This window comes from Hyperolius riggenbachi, chromosome 7 (genome assembly GCF_040937935.1).
Source record: "Hyperolius riggenbachi isolate aHypRig1 chromosome 7, aHypRig1.pri, whole genome shotgun sequence".
Classification (NCBI taxonomy): Eukaryota; Metazoa; Chordata; class Amphibia; order Anura; family Hyperoliidae; genus Hyperolius; species Hyperolius riggenbachi.
In genome coordinates this window covers 240739999-240763246 of record NC_090652.1, presented here as the reverse complement: position 1 = coordinate 240763246, position 23248 = coordinate 240739999, and the positions used below count along the sequence as shown (strand labels likewise).

At 42.9% G+C, this 23248-nt stretch overlaps 1 protein-coding gene across 1 annotated transcript in view; it reads right to left on the bottom strand.

Annotated features, from left to right (window-relative positions):
* Window positions 1-23248, bottom strand: part of CWC22 (CWC22 spliceosome associated protein homolog) — a 143666-nt gene that overhangs the window by 34598 nt on the left and 85820 nt on the right. The window contains exon 14 of the mRNA XM_068245424.1: window positions 623-700. Within this exon, the coding sequence (XP_068101525.1) occupies window positions 623-700 (78 nt within the window). The remainder of the gene's footprint in view (window positions 1-622; window positions 701-23248) is intronic.

Genomic DNA, 23248 nt, shown 5'->3' with positions numbered 1-23248 from the left:
TCTGTCAGGAATAATCCATATGACCCATTTGTCTGATGCATTATGGTACACACCATACAATTTCCAATAAGACAGACAGGTCGAATCCATTATTTCCGACAGGTCCTATATGATTTCCGATTAATTTTCTGATGGCCTTTGTATAGAAGTGATCAGAAAATCGATCACAAAAAGCATCAGAAATCAGATCGGATCTGTCGGAAATAATCGACCCATCAATCTCATAGGAAATTGCATGGTGTGTACCAGGCATTTTCAATTAGATGGACAAGTAATCTGATAAGAAGTTGCATAGTATGTAGACGTCCAAACTGTTCCTCATCGATAGCGCTATCAATTTTCCATTAAAAACTACCGTACTCAAAATCTATTGCGTTTTCCATCGGGATGGGATCGGAGCGGTCAGAAATTATCGTATTGATCCGTCGACCTGACAGAAAATTATAACCTGTGTACCAGACTTTCGACTCTTCAATACGGTTTCACTTGAGCCAATTTGAAGAAAAAAAAAAAAAAGTAAATGTATCTTCCTATTTCAGCAATGGTTGAACACGTCCATGTTAAGTCCAAGAGTCTTAAGAGTTAAAAGTTAAGAAACGGAATAATAGGACAATTAACTTACCCCTGCGAGCAAGCCAAAGAACTTCTCATACGTTCTCTGCTGAGCGCAGCAATCCAGGATCATATTGCAGAGTTCTTTCTGTTGAAAAATAAAATTTAAATATTCAGTAAGCAGATTTTCTTTCCACAGCTGCAGCACAATGGACTTCAAGCTAAATGTGCAGAGAGGCATTTCCATTTGTTTTACTTCTTAAGTAACTGTAATGAATACAATAAAATATGATTGCGCTGGGGGTTTGGGCAATACAGCAATATATTGATGACAATGCATATCAAGGCTCTTTAATATTACACATGACATTAGATCTGCAGCATATTCAGCATTAATAGATATGTTAAACCCGGCTAATGTTCTTAAAGGGGCAAGTAACCTATAATGCAAAGCTACTTTCAAAAAGGATATTTGATATAAACTGAAACACAATGTAGCCCACATTTTTTTTTCACAGTCAAGGAAGTACTTTATGGGAGAGCAAATGACAGCTTGGATAACAAAAATTGGTACAGAGGGTGGGGCAATGACCTCTCAATCAGGCCAGCATATCAGTAGCTATTGTTCTATACCTATTGGTCAGAATCCTGGTACACACTTTCAATTTTAATTGGCCAATGTTACCAGCTCCATGTAGTATGAGAGGCAACAGAATTTGAATACTATGAGCAGATTGTGTAGATAAACTCTCATACTACATGGAGATTGTAAAATTGGTCAGAGATTGGCTAAACTGAAACTGAAGGTGTGTACCAGGCTTTCTTCTTAATTTGCCATAAAAAAAGGAAGAAAAGGCAAAAGATGAGAATGACAGAGGCTAAAGGTGCCCATACACTCGTCCGATTGGCAGCAGATAGATAAGAAATTCATCTGATGATCTATCTGATGCGTTTTTAGAACATTTTTTACCAGGATAGAGTTCCAATAGATTTCAGTTTGAAATCTATTGAAATTCGATCTGATGGCATTTTTTTGCCATTAGATTTCCATTAGGGCCAATGCAAACTGATAAGTAATCTCATCAGATCGACCTAAATTTTCCACCCAGCCAGTTCGATGGAAATCCATCGAAATCGGCCATCGATCGGTCGATTGGCCAACCGATTTGCAAACGATCAATCGATCGGGATCGATCGGTCGGCCAGAAAATCGTCTGAGTGTATGGGCCCCTTAAAGGGAACCTTAACTGCTGCGGAAAAATAAATTCACTTACCTGGGGGCTTTCCCAAGCCTCCTGCAGCCGTCCTGTGCCCGCGCCGGTCCTTCGGTGCCCTCCGGTCTCCCTCCGCCGCTAAGTTTCGATTTCGGACGACTGCCAGTCGTCCTCGGGCCTCTTCCGCATTCCTTGTCGTAAACTGCAGTAAAGCGCGTCCGCATGACGCCAAACGCGTCATGCGGACGCGCTTTACTGCAGTTTACGACAAGGAATGCGGAAGAGGCCCGAGGACGACTGGCAGTCGTCCGAAATCGAAACTTAGCGGCGGAGGGAGACCGGAGGGCACCGAAGGACCGGCGCGGGCACAGGACGGCTGCAGGAGGCTTGGGAAAGCCCCCAGGTAAGTGAATTTATTTTTCCGCAGCAGTTAAGGTTCCCTTTAAAGGTGGCCACACACCATACAATTGTTTAAATATCTGTTCAATTTAAGAACTGCAATCAATTTTTGTAACTGATTGTAAAATTTCAAAAAAATGACCAATGTACAAAATGACCAATGAACACACCTATGTTAAAGGGGCACTACAGCTAAAAACTGTAGAATTTAAAATATGTGCAAATTTATACAAATAAGAAGTAGGTTTCTTCCAGAGTAAAATGAGCCATAAATTACTTTTCTCCTACAATGTTGTCACTTACAGTAGGCCATAGAAATCTGACAGAAGTGACAGGTTTTGGAATAGTCCATCTCTTCTGATTCTCAGCAAGGCTTTTATCTATATATATATAAAATCGTATGTGGGTGTGTGGGTGTGTGTGTGCGTGTGTGTATCACTCGAAAACGGCTTGACCGATTTGAACGAAACTTGGTATGCAGATCCCTTACTACCTGGGATGATAGGTTCTGGGGGTCTCGCGGCCCCCTGCACACGTGGGCGGAGCTAAAAACAGCAAATCAGATTTCATCCATTCAAGTCAATGGAAAAAATTTAAAAGGCTGCCATTCTCACAGTAATCAAGCCAGAGTCCCCACTCTTGGCACAGTTGGTCACTTGGTGACTGAAGTTACAAATCCAGGAAAAGTGGGCAAAGCATAAAACAGCCAATCAAATTTCAGCCACTCATTTTTAATGGGAAAATGTAAACTGCAGCCATTCTTACACTGTTAATCGCAGGGCTCTCAAACTTTGCACAGTTGGTCACTGGGTGAATGAAATTAAGATTCAAGAGAGTGGGTGGAGCCTACAACAGCCAATCAAAATGCACCTATTGATTTTCAAGGGGAATATTTAAACTGCTTAAATTCTTACACTGTTAATGGCAGAGGCTTCAAACTTGCTACAATCGGTCATTGGGTGACTGGGGTTCAAATTCACTAAAGGGGCGGGGCCACAAATAGCCAATCAGATTTCCTTGGTGGATAAACTGCTTCCATTCACACATTTTTGATGTCAGGAACCTGAAAGCTCACAAACTTGGTCATTGAGTGACTGTGTGTGTCAAGGTTACAAAAAGTGGGTGGAGCCAAAAACTAATTTCACTGGTCAAATATAAAACTGCAGCCATTCTTACACCGTTAATGGCAGGGTTCTCAAACTTTGCACAGTTGGTCACTGGGTGAATGAGATTAAGATTTTGGAAGGTGGGTGGAGCCTACAACAGCCAATAAAAATTCACCTTTTGATTTTCAAGTGGAACATTTAATCTGCTACCATTCTTATACTGTTAATAGCAGATGCCTCAAACCTGGTACAATTGGTCACTGGGGTTCAAATTCAGAAAGGGGGCGGAGCCACAAATAACCAGATTTGTTTATTTTTCAATGGGAAAATACAAAGTATTGATACCAAGGACCCCAAAGCTGATAAACTTGATAATTGAGTGACTGTATGTCAAGGTTAGAAAAAGTGGGCGGGGCCAACAACTAAATGTGTAACATGGCAGGGTTCCCAAACTTTACACAATTGGCCACTGGGTGACTGGGATGAATATTCAGAAATGTGGGTGGAGCCTACAACAGCTAATCAAAATTTACCTTTTGATTTTCAAGGGGAATATTCACATTGCTACCATTCTTACACTGTTAATGGCAGAGGCCTCAAACTTGATACAGTCAGTCATTGGGTGACTGGGGTCCAAATTCACTAAAGGGGGTGGAGCAACAACAGCCAATCAGATTTGTTAGATTGATTTTAGCCATCCTGTTATTGGCAGGGTTCTCAGACTGAGTGGGTAGGTGACACAGTTGGTCACTGGATGACTGGGAATAATATTCAGGAAAGTGGGTGGAGCCTACAGCAGCCAATCACAATTCACCTTTTGATTTTCATGGGGAATATTTACATTGCTGCCATTCTTACACTCTTAATGGCAGAGGCCTAAAATCACTGGGAGACTGGGGTTTAAATTCTGAAGGGAGCAGGCCAAAATCAGCCAATCAGATTTGTTTAATTTCAATGGTAAAATGCAACTTATTGATGCCAAGGACCCCAAAGCTCATAAAATTGGTCATTGAGTGACTATATCAAGATTACACATAGTGGGCGGAGCCAAAAACAACTAACTTTTTTCATGGGAAAATGTAAGCTGCAGCTATTCTTACACTGTTATTGGCAGGGTTCTCAAACTTTGCACAGTTGGTCACTGGGTGACTAGGATTAATTTATTCGGAAAAGTAGGTGGAGCCTACAAGAGTAAATCAAAATTCACCTATTGATTTTCAAGGGGAATATTGAAACTGTAGTCATTTTTACACTGTTAATGGCAGAGGCCTCAAACCTGCTACAGTCGGTCGTTAAGTGTCTGGGGTTCAAATTCAGTAAGGGGGTGGAGCCACAAACAGACAGATTTCTTTGCTGAATAAACTGCTTCCAGTCACTCAATTTTGATGCCAGGTACCCAAAAGCTCACAAACTTGGTCATTGAGTAACTGTGTGTCAAGGTTACAAAAACTGGGTGGAGTCAAAAACAGATTTTTCTGGGAAATTGTAAACTGCAGCCTTTCTTCGCTGTTAATGGCAGGGTTCTCAAACTTTACACAGCTGGTTACTGGGTGACAGGGATTAATATTCAGAAAAGTGGGTGGAGCCTAAAAATGCCAATAAAAAAAAAATCACATGTCGCTTTTCAAGGAGAATATTAAAATTGCTGCCATTCTTGCACTGTTAATGGCACAAGCCTCAAACCTGGTACAGTTGGTAATTGGGTCACTGGGGTTCAAATTCAGAAAAGGAGACAGAGCCACAAACAGAGAATCAGATTTGTTTCATTTCATGGGAAAATACAAATTATTGATGCCAAGGACCCGAAAGCTCACAAACTTGGTCATTGAGTGACTGTGTGTCCAGGTTACAAACAGTGGGCGGAGCCAAAAACAAATTTCACTGGGAAAATGCAAACTGCAGCCATTCTTACACTGTTTATGGCTGTTTATTCCCAAACTTTGCCCAGATTCATATATGGGAAAGTGAGTGGAGCCTATAATAGCCAATCAAAATTCGCCTGTTGATTTTCAAGTGGAATATTTAAATTGCTGCCATTTTTACACTGTTAATGGCAGAGGCCTCAAACCTGCTACAGTTGGTCATTGGGTGACTGGGGTTCAAATGCTGGAGAGAGGGCGAAGCCACAAACAGCCAATCTTATTTGTTTAATTTCTATTGGAATATACAAATTATTGATGCCAAGGACCCCAATGCTCACAAAATACATACCCGGGTAACGCCGGGTCATCAGTGGGTGGAGACAAATACAAATTTCACTGGGAAAATGTAAACTGCAGCCATTCTTACACTGTTAATGGCAGGGTTCTTAAACTTTGCACAGTTGGTCACTGGGTGACTGGGATTAATAGTCAGAAAAGTGGGTGGAGCCTACAAAAGTGACCCAAGTTTCACCTATTGCTTTTCAAGGGGAATATTTAATTGCTGCCATTCTTGCACTGTTAATGGCACAGGCCTCAAACCTGGTACAGTTGGTTATTGGGTGACTGGGGTTCAAATTCAGAAAAGGGGGTGAAGCTACAGACAATCAGATTTTTTTCATTTCAATGCAAATTATTGATGCCAAAGACCGCAATGCTCACAAACTTGGTCATTGAGTAATTGTGTGTTAGTCCGGTTACACATGCACGCGTTGTGGCGTGTCATCGGGAATCTGCAGTGCGACGCTGAGTAGCGGCGGTAGTAGTTAATTAACCCCGAAGGGGAAACGCTGATTCCCGACGATAAAATGCGCCCGGGTGCGTCGTACCGCAACGCATCGAAACGCAGTGTTGGGTGTGAAAGGTAAAATGAAAGTCTATGGACTTTCCTTTTACCTAGGTTAACGCAAAGTATAGACTTTGCGTTAAAACGCTGAAAAAGGGCTCTGGTGTGAAAGAGCCCTTAGGGTTAGAAAAAGTATGCGGAGCCAAAACCAGCCAAATACATACCCGGGCAACGCCGGGCAATCAGCTAGTTCTTTATAAATATATCGCCTAAAAAGGATTTAAACAATGATGCTGGTTAGCTTTCCCTGCTCGCTACACAGTTTTTTTGGCAGTTGGACAGAGCAACTGCCATTCACTAAGTGCTTTTGAAAATAAATATATCCCTGAGAATCCCCTATAAAGAGATGGACTAGTCCAAAACCTGTCACTGCTGTCAGATTTCTACTACCTACCTAATTTATGGCTCATTTTACTCTGGAAGAAATGTACTTCTTATTTGTATATGCTTGCACATATTTTCAATTTTACAGTTTTTTGCTGTAGTGCCCCTATACATTTTTCCCCAATCATGATAAAACTGATTGGAATCTCTGAGAAAATTGCTAGGGTGTGTATATTAATAAATTGACAATCTAACACACACCATACAATCTTTAAAAAATTGAAGAGAAATATTTGGCATTCCGAAAAAAAAACAAAGAACAGGAAATCCAATCGGATTTTTCAGTCGAATGAAAAAAAAAAAAAAAAAAAGCTTTCGATATATTTGGGAGATACGATCAATTTCATCGAATTGCTGTAAAATCAGATCATTTTATTGTATAGTGTGTGGCCACCTTAAGATGGATAGACAGTATAGGTGAATCTATGAACATGCCTATGCAACACCTCAAAGAAGAAGAGATTGACAGACACATTTGGCATGCTAAAGTTTATTTGGTCCCAAAGAGTCAGAATCAACAAAAATGAGCAAGACCAGACTTTAGGATGCATACACACATCCAATTTTCCGATTATGATTGGCCAATTACTGGCCAATTTTAGCACCTCCTTGTAGTATGAGAGTTTACCTATACAATCTGTTAATAGTATTCAAAATCTGTCATCCCTCATACTACATGGAAGTTGTAAGATTTGCCAATGATTTGCCAATCTAAATTGGATGCGTGCTCGCACACTTCTAGAGCAGTTCCACTTGGATTTTCTATGCATAAATAAAGATTCTGAGTAGAGAAACAAAATCAAATCTTCGACTCTCTAGATTTATCTATGTAGCCCAAATTCGAACTTCAGTTCAGCTTTCATTTGTTTCCTTTCTCCTCAATAAGTGTTTTTTCACCAAAAAGCTTGCGGTCTTTAAATGGAAACTGTAGTAAAAATAAACAAACTATTGTGTCTACAGACTTAATTTTAAATAGGATTATACTAGATACCCAAAGCCTAAGGCCTCTCTCACAAGGGATGCTGAAGTGTGCGCTTGTTGGTGGTCAGAACAGGCTCCCATCTGCTAGTCCTCGAGCGCCTTTCAACTGCAATTTCATGTTGTTACATGGCAGCATTTGTTACGCCACACTTTCAGCATGCGCAGAAGAGCCCTACTGATGCGACTGAACCAGGAAATAGGGCTTATTGTGGCTGAACGGCAGACCACGGAGGACGGGGAGGGACTCAGATGTGCTTATGGGGCTGGAGGAAGCCCCAGGTAAATATCAAATCTACAGATAGTAGACGGTAGGTATTTTTTCAGCTTCATGTAAGCTACAATGTTTTTGTAAACACAAAGCAATGGGTACCATGAAGTGTGGGGCCACATGGAGTCGAGGGACAACTGGGGGCACTTCCAACCAGGAAAATACATACATCATCAATGTAAATTTATTCAGGGGGTTCCTTTAAATGATCCAGTATTCTTTGTGGTTTCTGAAAGCAACTCTTCTGGTGATACACGTATGGAAGGCAGAAGAATAGAAGGAATCTATGAGATGAAACACTGTTGTCCTTTTCTAACCCGTGACAACGTGACACGCCATGCAGGGCCATAAAAGTAGTCAACCGGCAGAACCAATTGCAGTAACGGAACCTTTTTCACTTCATCCTCCTCGCAAAGATGTGGAAATAGTTATAGGAAGAATACTGAAATATATACCTTCTGTTATTTTATAAATAAGCAGTTTTTCCTACTTTTCAGGCACTCTGTGGAGTTTTGAGTGTACAAAAATTTGGCACAGAATTTATGTCAAAACTATCTCAAACTTCTATCAATAACGGGATTATCAATAATCATTAATTTAAAGGACACCAAAGCTAAGATAATATAAAAGTTTTATACGTAGAGAGCACACTTCTCTTGCGCAGACTGGCTGAAGTTACGGGACCCCGTACTGGAGCTGGAGAAGACTAAGGATGGTGGCGTGGGAGCGATCCGTGAGCATGGGGCTGGAGGAAGCCCCAGGTATGTATAAAACTTTTATATTAGCTCAGCTCTGGTACACTTTACAATCAACAATTACTACATCAACTGTCAGGTAGCTGTCAGTCGACAGCTACCTGTCAACTGATACGACAGACTAGCGATCCCCGATCCTTATTCTGCAATCGCATACAGTGGGAAGAAACAACAAGCGCAAATGAGACTGAATGATCACTGTAATTAGTTTAGGAGTCCGCAATGGGATCTGTCAGGATGGGGTCCGCCGCACGTCGCTAAAGATCGTTTAACTAAGTTTAGTTAAACAATGTTACATTTAAGATGTGGAATGCATTGCCATAGGAAGTCGTTATGGCAAATTCTATACCTGCATTTAAAGGGGGCTTAGATGCTTTCCTTGCGTTGAAAGACATCCACGGCTACAATTACTAGGTAATGCCTAATGATGTTGATCCAGGGATTTTATCTGATTGCCATCTGGAGTCGGGAAGGAATTTTTTTCCCTTTTGGGGCTAATTGGACCATGCCTTGTAAGGGTTTTTCGCCTTCCTCTGGATCAACAGGGATATGCGAGGGAGCAGGCTGGTGTTGTACTTTGTACTGCTTGAACTCGATGGACGTATGTTTTTTTTCAACCAAAATAACTATGTAACTATGATCTTGTGAAAACTTGGCGAGTATGAGCCTTAAAGTAAACCAAGCATCATTTTTTTCTGCTGTTTTTCCTGGTTTCTAATAGCTAAAGGAGCTGCAATGTTCTCCACTTCCCGTGTCTATGCCTTTATTTATCTGGGGGCAGGTATGAAGATAGCATCTGTGACTTCTCTAAACTCTTTGAAGCACAGGGTGCTTATCCCCTTATTTGGGCAGCACGGTGGCGTAGTGGTTAGCTCTCTCGCCTTGCAGCGCTGGGTCCCTGGTTCGAATCCCAGCCATGGCACTATCTGCAAAGAGTTTGTATGTTCTCTCCGTGTCTGCGTGGGTTTCCTCCGGGCACTCCGGTTTCCTCCCACGTTCCAAAAACATACGGATAAGTTAATTGGCTCCCAAAAAAATAAAAAAATAAAAAATAAAAAAAATAATAATAATTGGCCCTAGACTACAGTACTTACACTACATAATATAGACATATGGTAATGGTAGGGATTAGATTGTGAGCTCCTTTGAGGGACAGTTAGCGACAAGATAATATATATATATATACACTGTACAGCGCTGCGTAATATGTCGGCGCTATATAAATACTAAATAATAATAATAATAATAATAATAATCCCCCCACCCCCTTTTTTATGTTAACTTGCTAAGTTTCTTTTTGAACAAACATGTGCATAGTAGACTGATAAATTTGTTCTGTAAAATTCAGATTTGAAAAATAATTTATACTCGTTTTCATTTTTAATCAATAAATCATTACTGACAGGAATTTAAGTTCCCTACAGACTTGTGGCACAGTACATACTCCCAGTGGGAGGATAAAAGTAGACTTTTGATATAACATAAAATATTGTCCCTGCGAGGCTCTGGAAGTAACATTAAATCATTCTGACTAGCACAGCTCCAATGGGAGCACCTGAGGCAGTAGCACCCTTTACGGATTGCAGTGATAACCTTATGGCACCACAGCACGTCTGCCTTCCCCAAGGAAAACTCATAGGCTCAGCCATGGCCAACTCACAGGCTCAGCCATGGCCAACTCACAGGCTCAGCCATGGCCAACTCACAGGCTCAGCCATGGCCAACTCACAGGCTCAGCCATGGCCAACTCACAGGCTCAGCCATGGCCAACTCACAGGCTCAGCCATGGCCAACTCACAGGCTCAGCCATGGCCAACTCACAGGCTCAGCCATGGCCAACTCACAGGCTCAGCCATGGCCAACTCACAGGCTCAGCCATGGCCAACTCACAGGCTCAGCCATGGCCAACTCACAGGCTCAGCCATGGCCAACTCACAGGCTCAGCCATGGCCAACTCACAGGCTCAGCCATGGCCAACTCACAGGCTCAGCCATGGCCAACTCACAGGCTCAGCCATGGCCAACTCACAGGCTCAGCCATGGCCAACTCACAGGCTCAGCCATGGCCAACTCACAGGCTCAGCCATGGCCAACTCACAGGCTCAGCCATGGCCAACTCACAGGCTCAGCCATGGCCAACTCACAGGCTCAGCCATGGCCAACTCAAAGGCTCAGCCATGGCCAACTCATAGGCTCAGCCATGGCCAACTCAATTCCCCCAATCTCTAGAGATGTGTATAGTGCATGCGTGTGACATGTGCAGTACACATCTTCGGAGATTGGGTGAACAGAGCTGGCTGTGGAACACAAAGGCTACAGAAGAAAAACCCAGAAGACACATCAAAACTAATGGAGAGGGAGGAGTCAGAGGTTGAAAAGAGAACAACTGAAGGTGGACTAAAAAAAGATTGCTGGTTTACCACTTGACTGTTACTCTGCATTAGGGTGGGAAAATATTGCAGGCCTGGTAGAGGAAGTGATGGGAAAATTTCTCCACTTTATTCACTGAATGGTGGAACACCTTAGTATATTAGTGAATGGGAGCACACTTGATACATTACTGAAGGAGAGTTTGGGAGATCAACAGAATAAGAATGGGCCAAAGACTTCCTTTAAAGCAAAATTTAACAGGTTAAGCTTGGTAACTGAATCTCCAGCGAGAGTACCACTAAAGTTGGTGCCCCGCAAGGGTGCGTACTGTCCCCACTCCTGTTCTCTCTGTGCACCAATAAGTACAAACTCCACAGAGTGATCAACGCAGTGGAAAATATCTACTCCATACCACAAGAATGAGGGCGAGGGCCACCAAGATTTTGCATGACCCCTCCCTCCCAAACAGGCAGGAGCTACTTCGAGCCCCTTCCTTCGGGACGCCGCTTCAGATTCACCAGGCAAAGGAACACATTCTTCTCCCTAGCAGTCCTCCTGCTGAACTCACGCCCTCACCCATCCACCCCCCACCCCTCCCCCAGAACTGCACTCCTGTGTCATTTCAACCTACAGGTTCAATGCTCGCTCTAAGGTTTTTGCCTTCTCTATTGTTTTATCTCATGCTGGTATGAATGTAATCTTTTTGTAAAGTAACGTTTTATACGTATTTCATATGTTGTACTGCCTCTGCCATGCGAACCACGATAAATTTCAAGCACCCCAATTGGCGTACTTGGTGAATAAAGGTGATTCTGAAGACAAGAGCAGAAGCTGTTTAGCTGGAGAGATAAGAGAGTAAAGGTTCTCTAGGTTTATAGTCCAAGTCAACCATTTTACCTGTTTACTCAAGTAAAAATAGAATATTCAAATATATACAGGAAGTACAACCCCTATATTTATCACTACTTCAAATACCTAAAATTACAATTGGGTACAAATGAATATAAAATTGTTTGAGAGGATATTACAAGAACCTGTCTTATTTAAACTTGAGACATTTAGTTTAAAGAGACTCCGTAACAAAAATTGCATCCTGTTTTTTATCATCCTACAAGTTCCAAAAGCTATTCTAATGTGTTCTGGCTTACTGCAGCACGTTCTACTATCACCATCTCTGTAATAAATCAACTTATCTCTCTCTTGTCAGTCTTGTCAGCCTGTGTCTGGAAGGCTGCCAAGTTCTTCAGTGTTGTGGTTCTGTGATGCATCTCCCCCCTCCTGGCCCCTCTCTGCACACTGCCTGTGTTATTTAGATTAGTGCAGCTTCTCTCTGCTCTATTATCTTTTACAAGCTGGATAAATCCTCCTCTGAGCTGGCTGAGCTTTCACATACTGAGGAATTACATACAGGCAGAGCTGTCTGCACTCTGCAGGAAGAAACAGCCTGACACTTCAGTGGAAGATAGCTGCAGGGGGAAAGAAACACACAAATGATCTCTTGAGATTCAAAAGGAAGGCTGTATACAGCCTGCTTGTGTATGAATGTATTTTCTATGTGTGGACATACTGTACATCAACCTATTTCCTGTTTTGGTGGCCATTTTGTTTGTTGATAAACAAACTTTTTAAAACTGTTTTTAACCACTTTTAATGAGGCGAGGAGCGGCGAAATTGTGACAGAGGGTAATAGGAGATGTCCCCTAACGCACTGGTGTGTTTACTTTTGTGTGATTTTAACAATACAGATTCTCTTTAAGTTGCACTTTGCTGCTGGAATGTTTGCCATCGCCATGCCTAGATCAAAACATCTCTCTGAGACCTTCACAAAAGTGGGTTATTGATGCCAAGGAGTCTGAGAAGGGATTTGTAAACATTGGCGTGTGTATATGTTATGGCCAGAACCCGAAGTGTGGCCACTTCTAGTTCTGGCCGGCCACTTCGGGTTCTGGCCGGCCAATTTGCGAAGTGGCCGCAGCGCAGCGGCCAATGTTAGAAATGCAAAGCTACACTTATTTTACGGCCGTCTCGCTGCGGCCAAATGTATTAAAAGTTGCTTAAATTTAATTAAATATAGCCGGCGGCGATGTGATAGATGAAGCCGCCGGCTTTCGCACTGCCTCCCCCCCGATTCTCCCCCCCCCCCCCCGCCTCTCTCCTTGTCCCCGCCTTCCATACAATACGGAGCCGCCGGGAGAGTCGTTCGTCGCGGCAGGGGAAGCAGAGCGGGGAGGCTGCAGACATTGCTTCTGCCAGCACCCGCTCTGCAGGAACGGCAGGATTCCCCTGCCGCGACGAACGACTCTCGGGGACACGCGTGTCCCCGCCCGGCTGCTCCGTATGTCGTATAGGAGGCAGGGAGAGGAGAGAGGCGGGGGGGAGGAGGAGAGGAGGAGGAGGCAGTGCGAGAGCCGGCGGCTTCATCTATCACATTGCCGTCGGCTATATTTAATTAAATTAAGCAACTTTTAATACATTTGGCCGCAGCGAGACGGCTGTAAAATAAATGTAAACTTTCCATTTCTAACATTGGCCGCTGCGCTGCGGCCACTTTGCACATTGGCCGGCCAGAACCCGAAGTGGCTGGCCAGAACTAGAAGTGGCCACACTTCGGGTTCTGGCCGTAACATATATATCATTTCAGCGTTTGGAAGATCATCTATAAGTGGGGACATCGTTTCACCAGGCAAAGCTGATGCAGGCTGTAAAACACTGGGGTGGAAATATTATGATCTGGACCAGGGACTTAGCTAGAAATGATGGGGCCCCAAAGGAAAATGTTGTTTGCCCCCCCATACCTTTGTGCTCCTCCCCTACTATTAAGCAGCCCACCATAATCAATAGCCAGAGGTACCCCCAGTATTAGACAGAAGCCCCCCAATGTGTAGGTAGCTAGAAAAGGTCCCCATAGTATAGGAAAATAGAAATAGTATACCCCACCGTGTGGGCAGCCTGATGTTACCTCCCAGTATAGGGAGCCAGAGGGGCCAAGCAGAAAAGGTAGGCAGAAATAAATTCCCCCTCCAGTACAGGAAACCAGATATGAGGCCTGCTGAGGGCCCCCTTATCCACACTGGCCGCTTACACTGGGCTACCCCTCGCTACTGGCTCCATAGCGGCTGCTCTGGTGATCCCTATGCCACTGATTTGGAGCTGCTTTACTGCGTCAGGGCCTGAGCAACTTATCACGTAATCCAATATAAAGTCATTTTCCTGAAAAGGATAAGGATACATAGCCTGAGGTGGAGCTTAGAACATGGCAATGATCTTACAGAGGGCTCATGTGTTGAGGGTAAATCTGTGACCTAATACATATTCCCATCTATTAAAGCACTAAGACTTAAAGCTCCCCTTGACAGGGCATAGTAGTCAGAGATTTTTATATTCTGAAACACATTTCTCTCACCACATGATCAGCAACATGTACAGGCGAAACGTTTCATTTCAGTAATTCAATTACTGAAATGAAAAGTTTCGAATATATGAAATGGACTCATTACATGCAAAGCGAGATATTTCAATCCTTTATTTGTTATAATTTTGATGATTATGACTTATAGCTTGTGAAAACCCCAAAATCTAAAACCATTAGATTATTGTGAAAATGTTTAATATTCTAGGCTCAAAGTATTCTAGGCTCAAAGACTCTAATCAGCTACCGTAATTAATCCAAAACACCTGCAAAGGGTTCCTGTCATATATTAGTTAATATACCTTTTTAAAGGACACCCGAGGTGAAAATAAACGGATGTGATAAACAATTGTATCTATCCTCCTCCTCCTAAAAATCAGTGCCCATTTAGTAAGTCGTCCTTGGTCAAGCCAGAAGTGAGAAGAATAAAGAGGCCGCCATATTTATTTCCTTTTAAACAATACCAGCTGCCTGACAGCCCTGTTGGTCTATTTTTCTGCAGTAAGTGTCTGAATCACACCAGAAACAAGCATGCAGCTAATCTTGCCAGATCTGACAATGTCAGAAACACCTGATCTGCTGCATGCTTGTTCAGGGTCTATGGCTAAAAGCATCAGAGGCGGAGGATCAGCTTAAAAGAAAATAGAAATGGCAGCCTCCGTACCCTTTATGTTACAGTTGTCCTTTAAGGTTCCCACATACACACCATTGCCTGATGTGTCTGAAATCAGGTGGAAGTTTCAATGGGCATCTAATGCTGGACATTTTTGAAGCACACTTATACTGTATTTCCTAAATAACATCACAAAGTAGCCTCTGGCACCAGACACAAAAACACAATGACTAGGTCATCACAACCGCTCTGTAATAGGTTATAAGAGGACTAAGGGTCGGTTCACACTTGCTTTAAAAATTGATCCGTGGCTCAGTTTTTTTGTCCCGGACCAAAGCCTGAAGCACGAATACCAATGTTAAAAATAGCGGCCGTCTTCAAACACTTCAAAAACGGACACTTGGGCGATCCGGTTTGAAAAACTGAAGGGAGAGTCCGGATTTCCAGGTTTTTCACGAACCCCGGATACACGCAGGCGCAATGAAAGGCAATACAAAAACGGATTTCCCTCTACACAGAGAACTTTTGCACACAAAACAGAGGCAAAAATGGATTGCCTACTGCCTGCTCCACCCCTCAACCCCATGTCTTGTCCAATAGATACACACACGAAGAAAGGACATACGTTTAAACGGACTGGAAACGTATGCTACAAAAGGACAACATTTTGAAAAACTGATCAGTTTTGCTTCAGTTTTTAGGAATAACGGATCCGTTTGAAATGGATCCGATCTACAACTGGACAAGTGTGGACCGAGCCTTAAAGTGGACCCAAATTAAAAATACAAGATTTCAGAAACAAAATCTATTTTCTAAATTATAATAATAAATATTTTTTCAGCTGCATGATGACAAATATAAAATATTTTACATTTATTGGATGAACCCCTCCCTTCCTTTCAAATTGCCGGGATTTTCCCGGCAAACTGGTGGAGTAGATGGTGTCCGGCAATGGAGGAATTGCTAATGGCTGCCACCTGTATAACCCTAGTTATGAAAAGAGAAGGGTGAAAAGCATGCACTGAAATGATCATAGGTTAGAAGGAGTGTTTGTTTATCTTTGTATGTGTCAGAGTGGTGCAACTAAATATTTTGAATTAAAAAAAATGTTTGGTTTGGGTCCGCTTTAAGGTTTGGTTTGAATGGGAAAACATAGCAAGCCTACAGAGCTCTATGCTTCAACTTCCACATTAGGAAGTAAATGGACAACATGGCTGCCATCAGACATATTGTCTGCGTGTTCCTCAATGCAAAATGAAATGTTGCAAGAAATTAACAACAATCTGGGAAGCTAAATCACATTATAAAGTGCCAGATGGCCCACTGAAGTCGGCATCTGTACAAAGCCACACTGTGCCCTAATTTCAAGCAGACGGACTCTGATTTTGGTACTAATCAACAACAGTACATTCTGGTGCAATAAATGTTATAGCAGCCAGTGAACACTTTGCCACCCAAAATAAATTAGGTAGCTTGTTTTCAAAGACATGAAAATTCCCATTACTGTATGTCTGCAATTCATACAGTCATCATAATGCAAACCATCCAACTGATATTAACTGTTGTGTTAAGACAATAGATGACTCTTCCTATTTGCTCTATTTAGCATTGCAAGATATGAACAGTAGTTATTTTTTGCTGAAAAAAAAATATAGATTAGAGTGTGAGTACACTCAAAGTAAAATTTTTGCTCTTATGCATTAAACACGGTGGAAAAATGAATATGAAATATTATAAGACTGTCCTGCTGTCCTTTGAATGCATATTTACACCTCACTGAAGCTAACTGATGATATTGTTGGCTACAGGACAAAAACAAAGGGGAGAAAGTCATCTGCTTCCCTCCTGGATAGAGAGGGAACTTTTCCACCTGGTTTACATAATGTATTATGGTGCGTACACACCTTGGACGGATGTCGCCCGTCGGGGATCAAGGGACTGATCCCCTTGTGCGACATTGCTGGGCAGGGCGGCTGAGGTGAGATCTGCTGAGCATAACGTTTGCAGGTAGGTGGCTGCCACACACACACCTGTTGTTGGCTGAGGTAGTCGTTATTGGCCACCCCTGGCGCAGTCCCCCCAGTGTAAAATGTGCACAACAACTGCGTCCAACAGTGTTCTGTGTATGCGCACACAGCTGTTGGGAAGCATGCATGAAGAGGGCAACACAAGTGTACCGGGAAGGCACCAGTCACACAAAACTGGGGTGGGAGGGAGGTAAAACAAGAAGACAGAGAGGAGGCTGGCTATGCTGAGGGGACTCAGATTATGGAGACACTGAGGTATAGCCAGCACGTCTATTTAAAGTACCAGAGATGACAGATACTTGCCTTTTTTATACATACCTAGGGCTTCCTCCAGCCCCATGCGCACATATCGCTTCCACACTGCCATCCTCAGACTTCTCCGTCTTCTGTACCGGGTCCCGTTACTTCCTCCAGTTGGGGCCAGCCAGACGCAAGTGAAGTGGGCTATTTACGGATACGTAAACAGTGCACTTCCTCTTGCGCAAACTTGCTGCAACTGGAGGAAGTTATGGGACCCGATACCAGAGCTGCAGGCAGCGGAGGACAGCGGCGTGGAAGCGATCCATGCCAATGGGGCTGGAGGAAGTCCCAGGTATGTATAAGAAGGCAAGTATCTGTTGTCTCTGGTTTCCTATACATTTAGTTCAGGTGTGTTATAAAATATATCCAGATTGTGACCAGAGCAAGTCAACCCATCAAAAGGATTCACAAGAATGCCGTTTTATGTGTCCAGGTACGCTGGTCCCTTCTTGAGTCTCAGAGAGAAAATGAAATACAAGGGGTTAGGAAAGTTGTATTTATTTTCCAAAGGGGGCCACATTTATTACATTATGTAAATGGCTGAACTCCGAGTCACCTTTCTGTAGGAAACTGCAGACTTTTCCACCCTCTCCCCTTTCTTATATTAATGCAGTTCATTTACGCTTGGGAAATTCAATAAGGCAGACGTTTGAAAGAATAAATACATATCAATAGTTTAAACCTATTGACAAACGTAATTTGGGAAGAAAGATAATCTGCGGCCTCCATCACTTTGGAAGCAATTACTACAATCAAACTCTACTTAGGCAGAATTATTTCAAAACATAACCGCGGCCTGCAGGGTATTATTATAAAAAGCCAATGAATTGTGTCTTGTACAGCGAGATGAAACATGGTTTGATGGTAATGAAGTCGGCAGCAGGAGCAAAACAAATTAATTCTCAGCCTAAATGTGCAAAAAGCTCATATCCCTTGCGGTTTTTCATAATTAAGCATTTTAACATTTTAATTTAATATGCCAAATTTTGCAGGGAATTTGAGACGTCTGAAAGAGCTTACATGACTTCCCCGGCACATGGAATATGGTCTGAGGAATCTAATGTATTATGCATACAAATCATGCAACTTTCAACTCTGGTTTAACATAGGCAAAGTACATGTAAAGCGTCAAACAGAAAAAAAAACAAGTACTTACCTACGGACAGGAAAGGCTCTGCATCCTATTGCGCCTTTCCTGTCCTCTCTTGTTCCCCTAATTTTAGCACAGTCACCCCCATTTCAATTTGCCGCCTCGAGTCCCCAAGTGCTTCCGAAGACGCATGTGCAGTACAGAGCCACCAGTCATCTCTAGGGCTCACGAATGTGTATTCTACCAGTTGCTCGAATACACACAAAGAGAGTAATAACACCAGAATTAGGAGAGCAAGAGAGGAGAGGGAAGGCTTTATAGCAGGCTTTCTCAACCAGGGTTCCTTGAGTACTCTGCAGGGGTACCCTGGCATTTTCCCCCATCGTGAGGGGGGTTATAATAGAGCACACTATAATAGTGGGTATAGTAAAAAGAAGCACCGAATTGGAGGTCAAAATAATAATGAGCACATTAAGAAAAAGCACTAGGATAAGGAGGCAGTATAATGTGTGGCAGTGTAATAGGGGGTAGTGAAATAAACAGCCACACCTACTTTTAAAGACCATGCCTCCTGCAAAATAAATTCAGGGGTTCCCAGGGATCCAAAAATTATTTTCAGGGTTCCTCCAAGGTAAAAAGGTTGAGAATGGCTGCTTTATAGGATCCAGAGCATTGCTGAGCAAACTACGGCCGTAAATCCAGCAAGCTGATAGGCGGCCGGATTTCTCTTCCCCCTCCCTGCAGAGTGGTGAGCAGGCCACACCAGAAGATGGCATGGATATGCACCGAAACGCGTAGTGCCGTCAGATGGCATCACATTAGGAGCCCCCGCCCTATGACCGTCCCTCCTGGCGTTCCATTGCATCTTCGAGCTCTAGCCAAGCTCAGATGCTGTGAGAGGACTCGCTGGCGGCCTTGAACATGCTACTTATCTTGTGTAAGTGCAACTTCATTAGCGTTTTAATATAATAAAAAGTGAATGCACTATTGGAGCGCTTCCTTTCCTCTTGTTTCAGCTAATAGCTTTGTACTGCAGGACAAAGCTAATGCCAACTCAATCATGAACCGCTTTGCCCATTTCACCCTCTCCCCCGACCACATAAAAGCCTTTTCTGATCAATGGTCAATGCAAAAAAAAATACTGCATATGAATCCAGGGGGCATTCATTTTTAGATTTATAGAAGATTAAATGGTATATTCAAAGGGTTCGGAGCTTGAAATCAGTAAAATATAAAAAGCGAATCTCCTCCTAAGGGAGGTTAGTAAATCGTACAGGCCTTTTGGGACGGGAAGTGCATTACTTCGAGTCAGGTCATCTTGGAGCCCGCTCACGACCATGCAGTGCCTTATTTGGGTGCCGCCATAGGCCATTATATTAAGTACAGCTATAGCAGTGCAGCCCGGGTTTCTTTAAAATTACTGTAATTCAGGTGCCTAAGCGTCCAGATGAAGAAATTAGGTAAACAGTGGAAGAACATATATTCCATGATGAGCCTGCAGAATGATAAAAAGGAACAAGAGAGCCCAAAATAGTGTAGTACGTTCAAGAAGCAATTGGTAGTAGTAAGGTGTATAAGAGTTCATACTCACAAATGTGGGTTACCACAAAGGCAACCACTGTATAGGCGGGTGGGGAGGTTATGACCTGACACCACTTAGGTTAAGAAGTCGTTGTCTGTAGATAGTAAACAAGGGGTAGCACCCCTCCAACAGGGGTGGACTTGGCAATATGAAGAAAAGCTCGAACAGAGGCACCAGGATAGAGTAAAAACGTTTAAAAAAGGGCGGCAGTGGTGGGCTTACCTCCCCAACAAGTAAAACACAGACAGTGTTGATTAAAGTTCAACAAAGATACTGTTTATTTAAGTACTCCACAATGCAACGCGTTTCGCAGGTTCTATACCGCTTCATCAGGGAATCAAAGGAGAAAAACTAGTACAAGTCTAGGTCCAAGCCAAATGCCTCTAAATGCTATTCCCCCTTTCGAGTCGTAGCAACTTGGTAGGAGAAGTAATTCGGGGTCCAGCGATAGCCTGAACTCCGAATTACCCTTGTGATGGGGCACCTAGTATAGCACTTATAGCAGCACCCAGTTTTTCGGCGTTTGGCACCAAGCACCAAAACAACCTGCTTCGTGTCGGTGCCCCTCAACTCACAACAGCCCACACTATTTAAAAACCTCCCTTTAGACAGGGTTATTTTATATATTTTACTGATCTAATGCCTAGTTGCCTTTGATGCAAATCCCTCTATAGACGGTTCATTTTCAACACCTCGGTTATCGCAGTATTTAGTAAATTGATTGTATATCAAAAAGGCAGTAGGCATAAACCACTTGATTGGTTATCTCTCAGAAATCATTACAATTAGAAGGCCATCTGTGCCCAGCAGAAAATAAATTGGAAGCTTTTTACTAGGCAGATGCCTATAAAAATACACACCAATTCCAACTTTTTTAATTGTCCCTGAAGTCGAGCAGCAGACATGTCCCTTTTAAATGTCACAGACCTGTGTTTATTTGCTAGGCTTTTAAAATCTTTACAGTGAGACTTTACAAACAAGGTGATGCAGTGGAAATAAACAGGCTCATCACAGAGTAAAATATTTTAGCTGGCAGCTACAATGGAACACCGATTCAATCCCGCATTTAAGAGAGGAGCCATCAGCAGCAGAGGAATGACTGGATAAAGAACAATCACCAGCTGAAATGTAATACTCAAATCACACTGTATCTGTAGTGTGTGTGAAATGCCAGGATGCTTTCTATAATACACTGTAGAATGGCAGCTTTATATAGCACTCATATTTTCTACAAGGCTTTACAGAGAGCGTGCTGAGTAAGCCCCTCAGCTGAGCTCAATTCAAATGTCCCTACCATAGTTAACTTTAAAGGAAACCCGATATGGGTTGGATAGAAAAAAAAAATTATACATACCTGGGGCTTCCTCTAACCCCCTCCAGGCTGATCGCTCCCTCGCCATCCTCCTGCATTGCCTGGATTCTCTGCAATTTGCCAGGGAAAGTCCGTACGGTACTGTGCATGCGCACCCCCATCGCCAGGATCATTCTGCGCCTGTGCAGTACTATGCAGCAGAATGTTCGAGCGGAGCATGTGCGGCTGGACAACGCCAACTGGCCGCGACTTTCCGGGGCAGATTATGGAGGATGGTGAGATAGCGATCAGCCTGGAGGGGCAAGGAAGAAAAAGCTCATCATCTTGATAGTACTATTTTTCTATAAATTTGACCTGAAAAAAAGAGTACTTGAGGCAAAAAGGACAGAGCCTGTCATGACAGGCTCTTTTTAAAGAGTATCTGTCGGGCATAAAATCAATTCTTTATTTTTATCTGGTAAACAAGTAATAAGGATGCTAACTAGACAATCCAAAAGTTAAAATCACTATTACTTTTCTTGTTGATTAATGATCATTCCCCAGTTTACCTGACTCTTATTTGGTACACAGAAAATTTGCTACACAAAAGAGAACTTGCAGGGCATGCTGGGTTGTCTTTTTTTGCTTCTCTACTTCCCCTCAGACTTAAATAATGCAGTCTGATTGGCTGAAGCCTCTTTCCTTCCTGTTTTCCCCTCCCACACCTCTGTTCTTCTCTGATTGGCCAATATTTCTCATGCTGAGACAATGCACTTTCTACAGTGAAGGGCGGGCAAATCAGGCAGAGGAGATTAGGGGAGGAAATTACATCAGGATTGGATTCAAAATAGCCACACTTAAAATGGGAAATGCTATGAAGGATTTTCTCTTTTTTTTTTTTTTAACAGTAGAAAAATCACTAAAATTAAAACATGGACAGTCAATACATATGTTATGCAAGTAGAGCAAGTATTTATCTACTTCTATATGTGGCTGACAGCTGATGGATCTTGGGAAGTGTTATAGCTAAATTATCACCTAATCTGTAACCCAACATCTTTGGGTCACAGGTGACACTCCGCCCTGGCAGCGCTGTGGTGGCCATGTATCTGAAGACTGCCAAAGTGCTTCTGAAACCTCCGCCTGTGTGGCTGTGGCCCGTCCCTAGCTTGGCAGCCACCAATCATGCTGTGGCTGCTGAGCTGGATGACGGCCAAAGCCTCAGCGGCGAGCCTGAAAAAAAATTGCCCGGGCCCAAATCCGAGGGGAGGTGAAGCGATCACCTGTCTGGAGGGATGACATCAGCACAGCGAAGTATTTAACCGTGCAACACCCCTAATCCTCCAACATTTTGACAGAGCCTGGCTTGACTTGCCTCAAGTACTCTAAACCAAAATATTCAAAATTCAAAGTTGCTTTCTTAGCAAATTTGCTAATTTCCTTGGTATCTCAGTTGGCACAGACCCGACAAAACAGGAGAAAGCAGAGCATGGCAGTGATTAAGAACCTGACAGTCAGTGCAGGTAACATGCTCTGGCCACTCTAAATACAGCATTATGCAGGAACCACACTTGCCTAGATCATGCGTGTGTTGTTGCCCTTGAGAAATCTGCACCACTGCACATGTAATATAAGACAACAGACCACATGAGAACCAGGGTTGTTTTTTGCGTTATTTTCCACGGGTAAAAGAAAAGAAAAAATGTTCAGCTTTCTGCTTTTTTATTTGCATACCATGATTTCCTATTGTTTTTTTCCCACAAAACTAAAAATTGCAAATCAAACCACAGATTCATGTGCAGAAATCATGAACAAAAAAGTAAGCACATTAAAACCTGCTTAAAAGTGTGTTATCTGCCATAGTGGAGGTGGTGATTATCACAAAAAGGCAAGGGTGGGTCAGAGCCTCGCATACTAAGAAAAAAAAACAGATGTGAGGGCGATTTTCGGCAAAACGCTTAAAAGCTAGCGCTTTTGAAAGTGCTAGTGTAATAAAACCCTATGGGGCAGTTCTTACTTGAGCGATTTGCGCTAATCCCCGCAAATCGCCCAAAAACGCAAACGTGTCGCCTGCACCATTTTCAGGCAATTTCCAAGCGATCGCGTTTCAGTGCTATAGAAGCGGTAAACGCAATCGCGGAA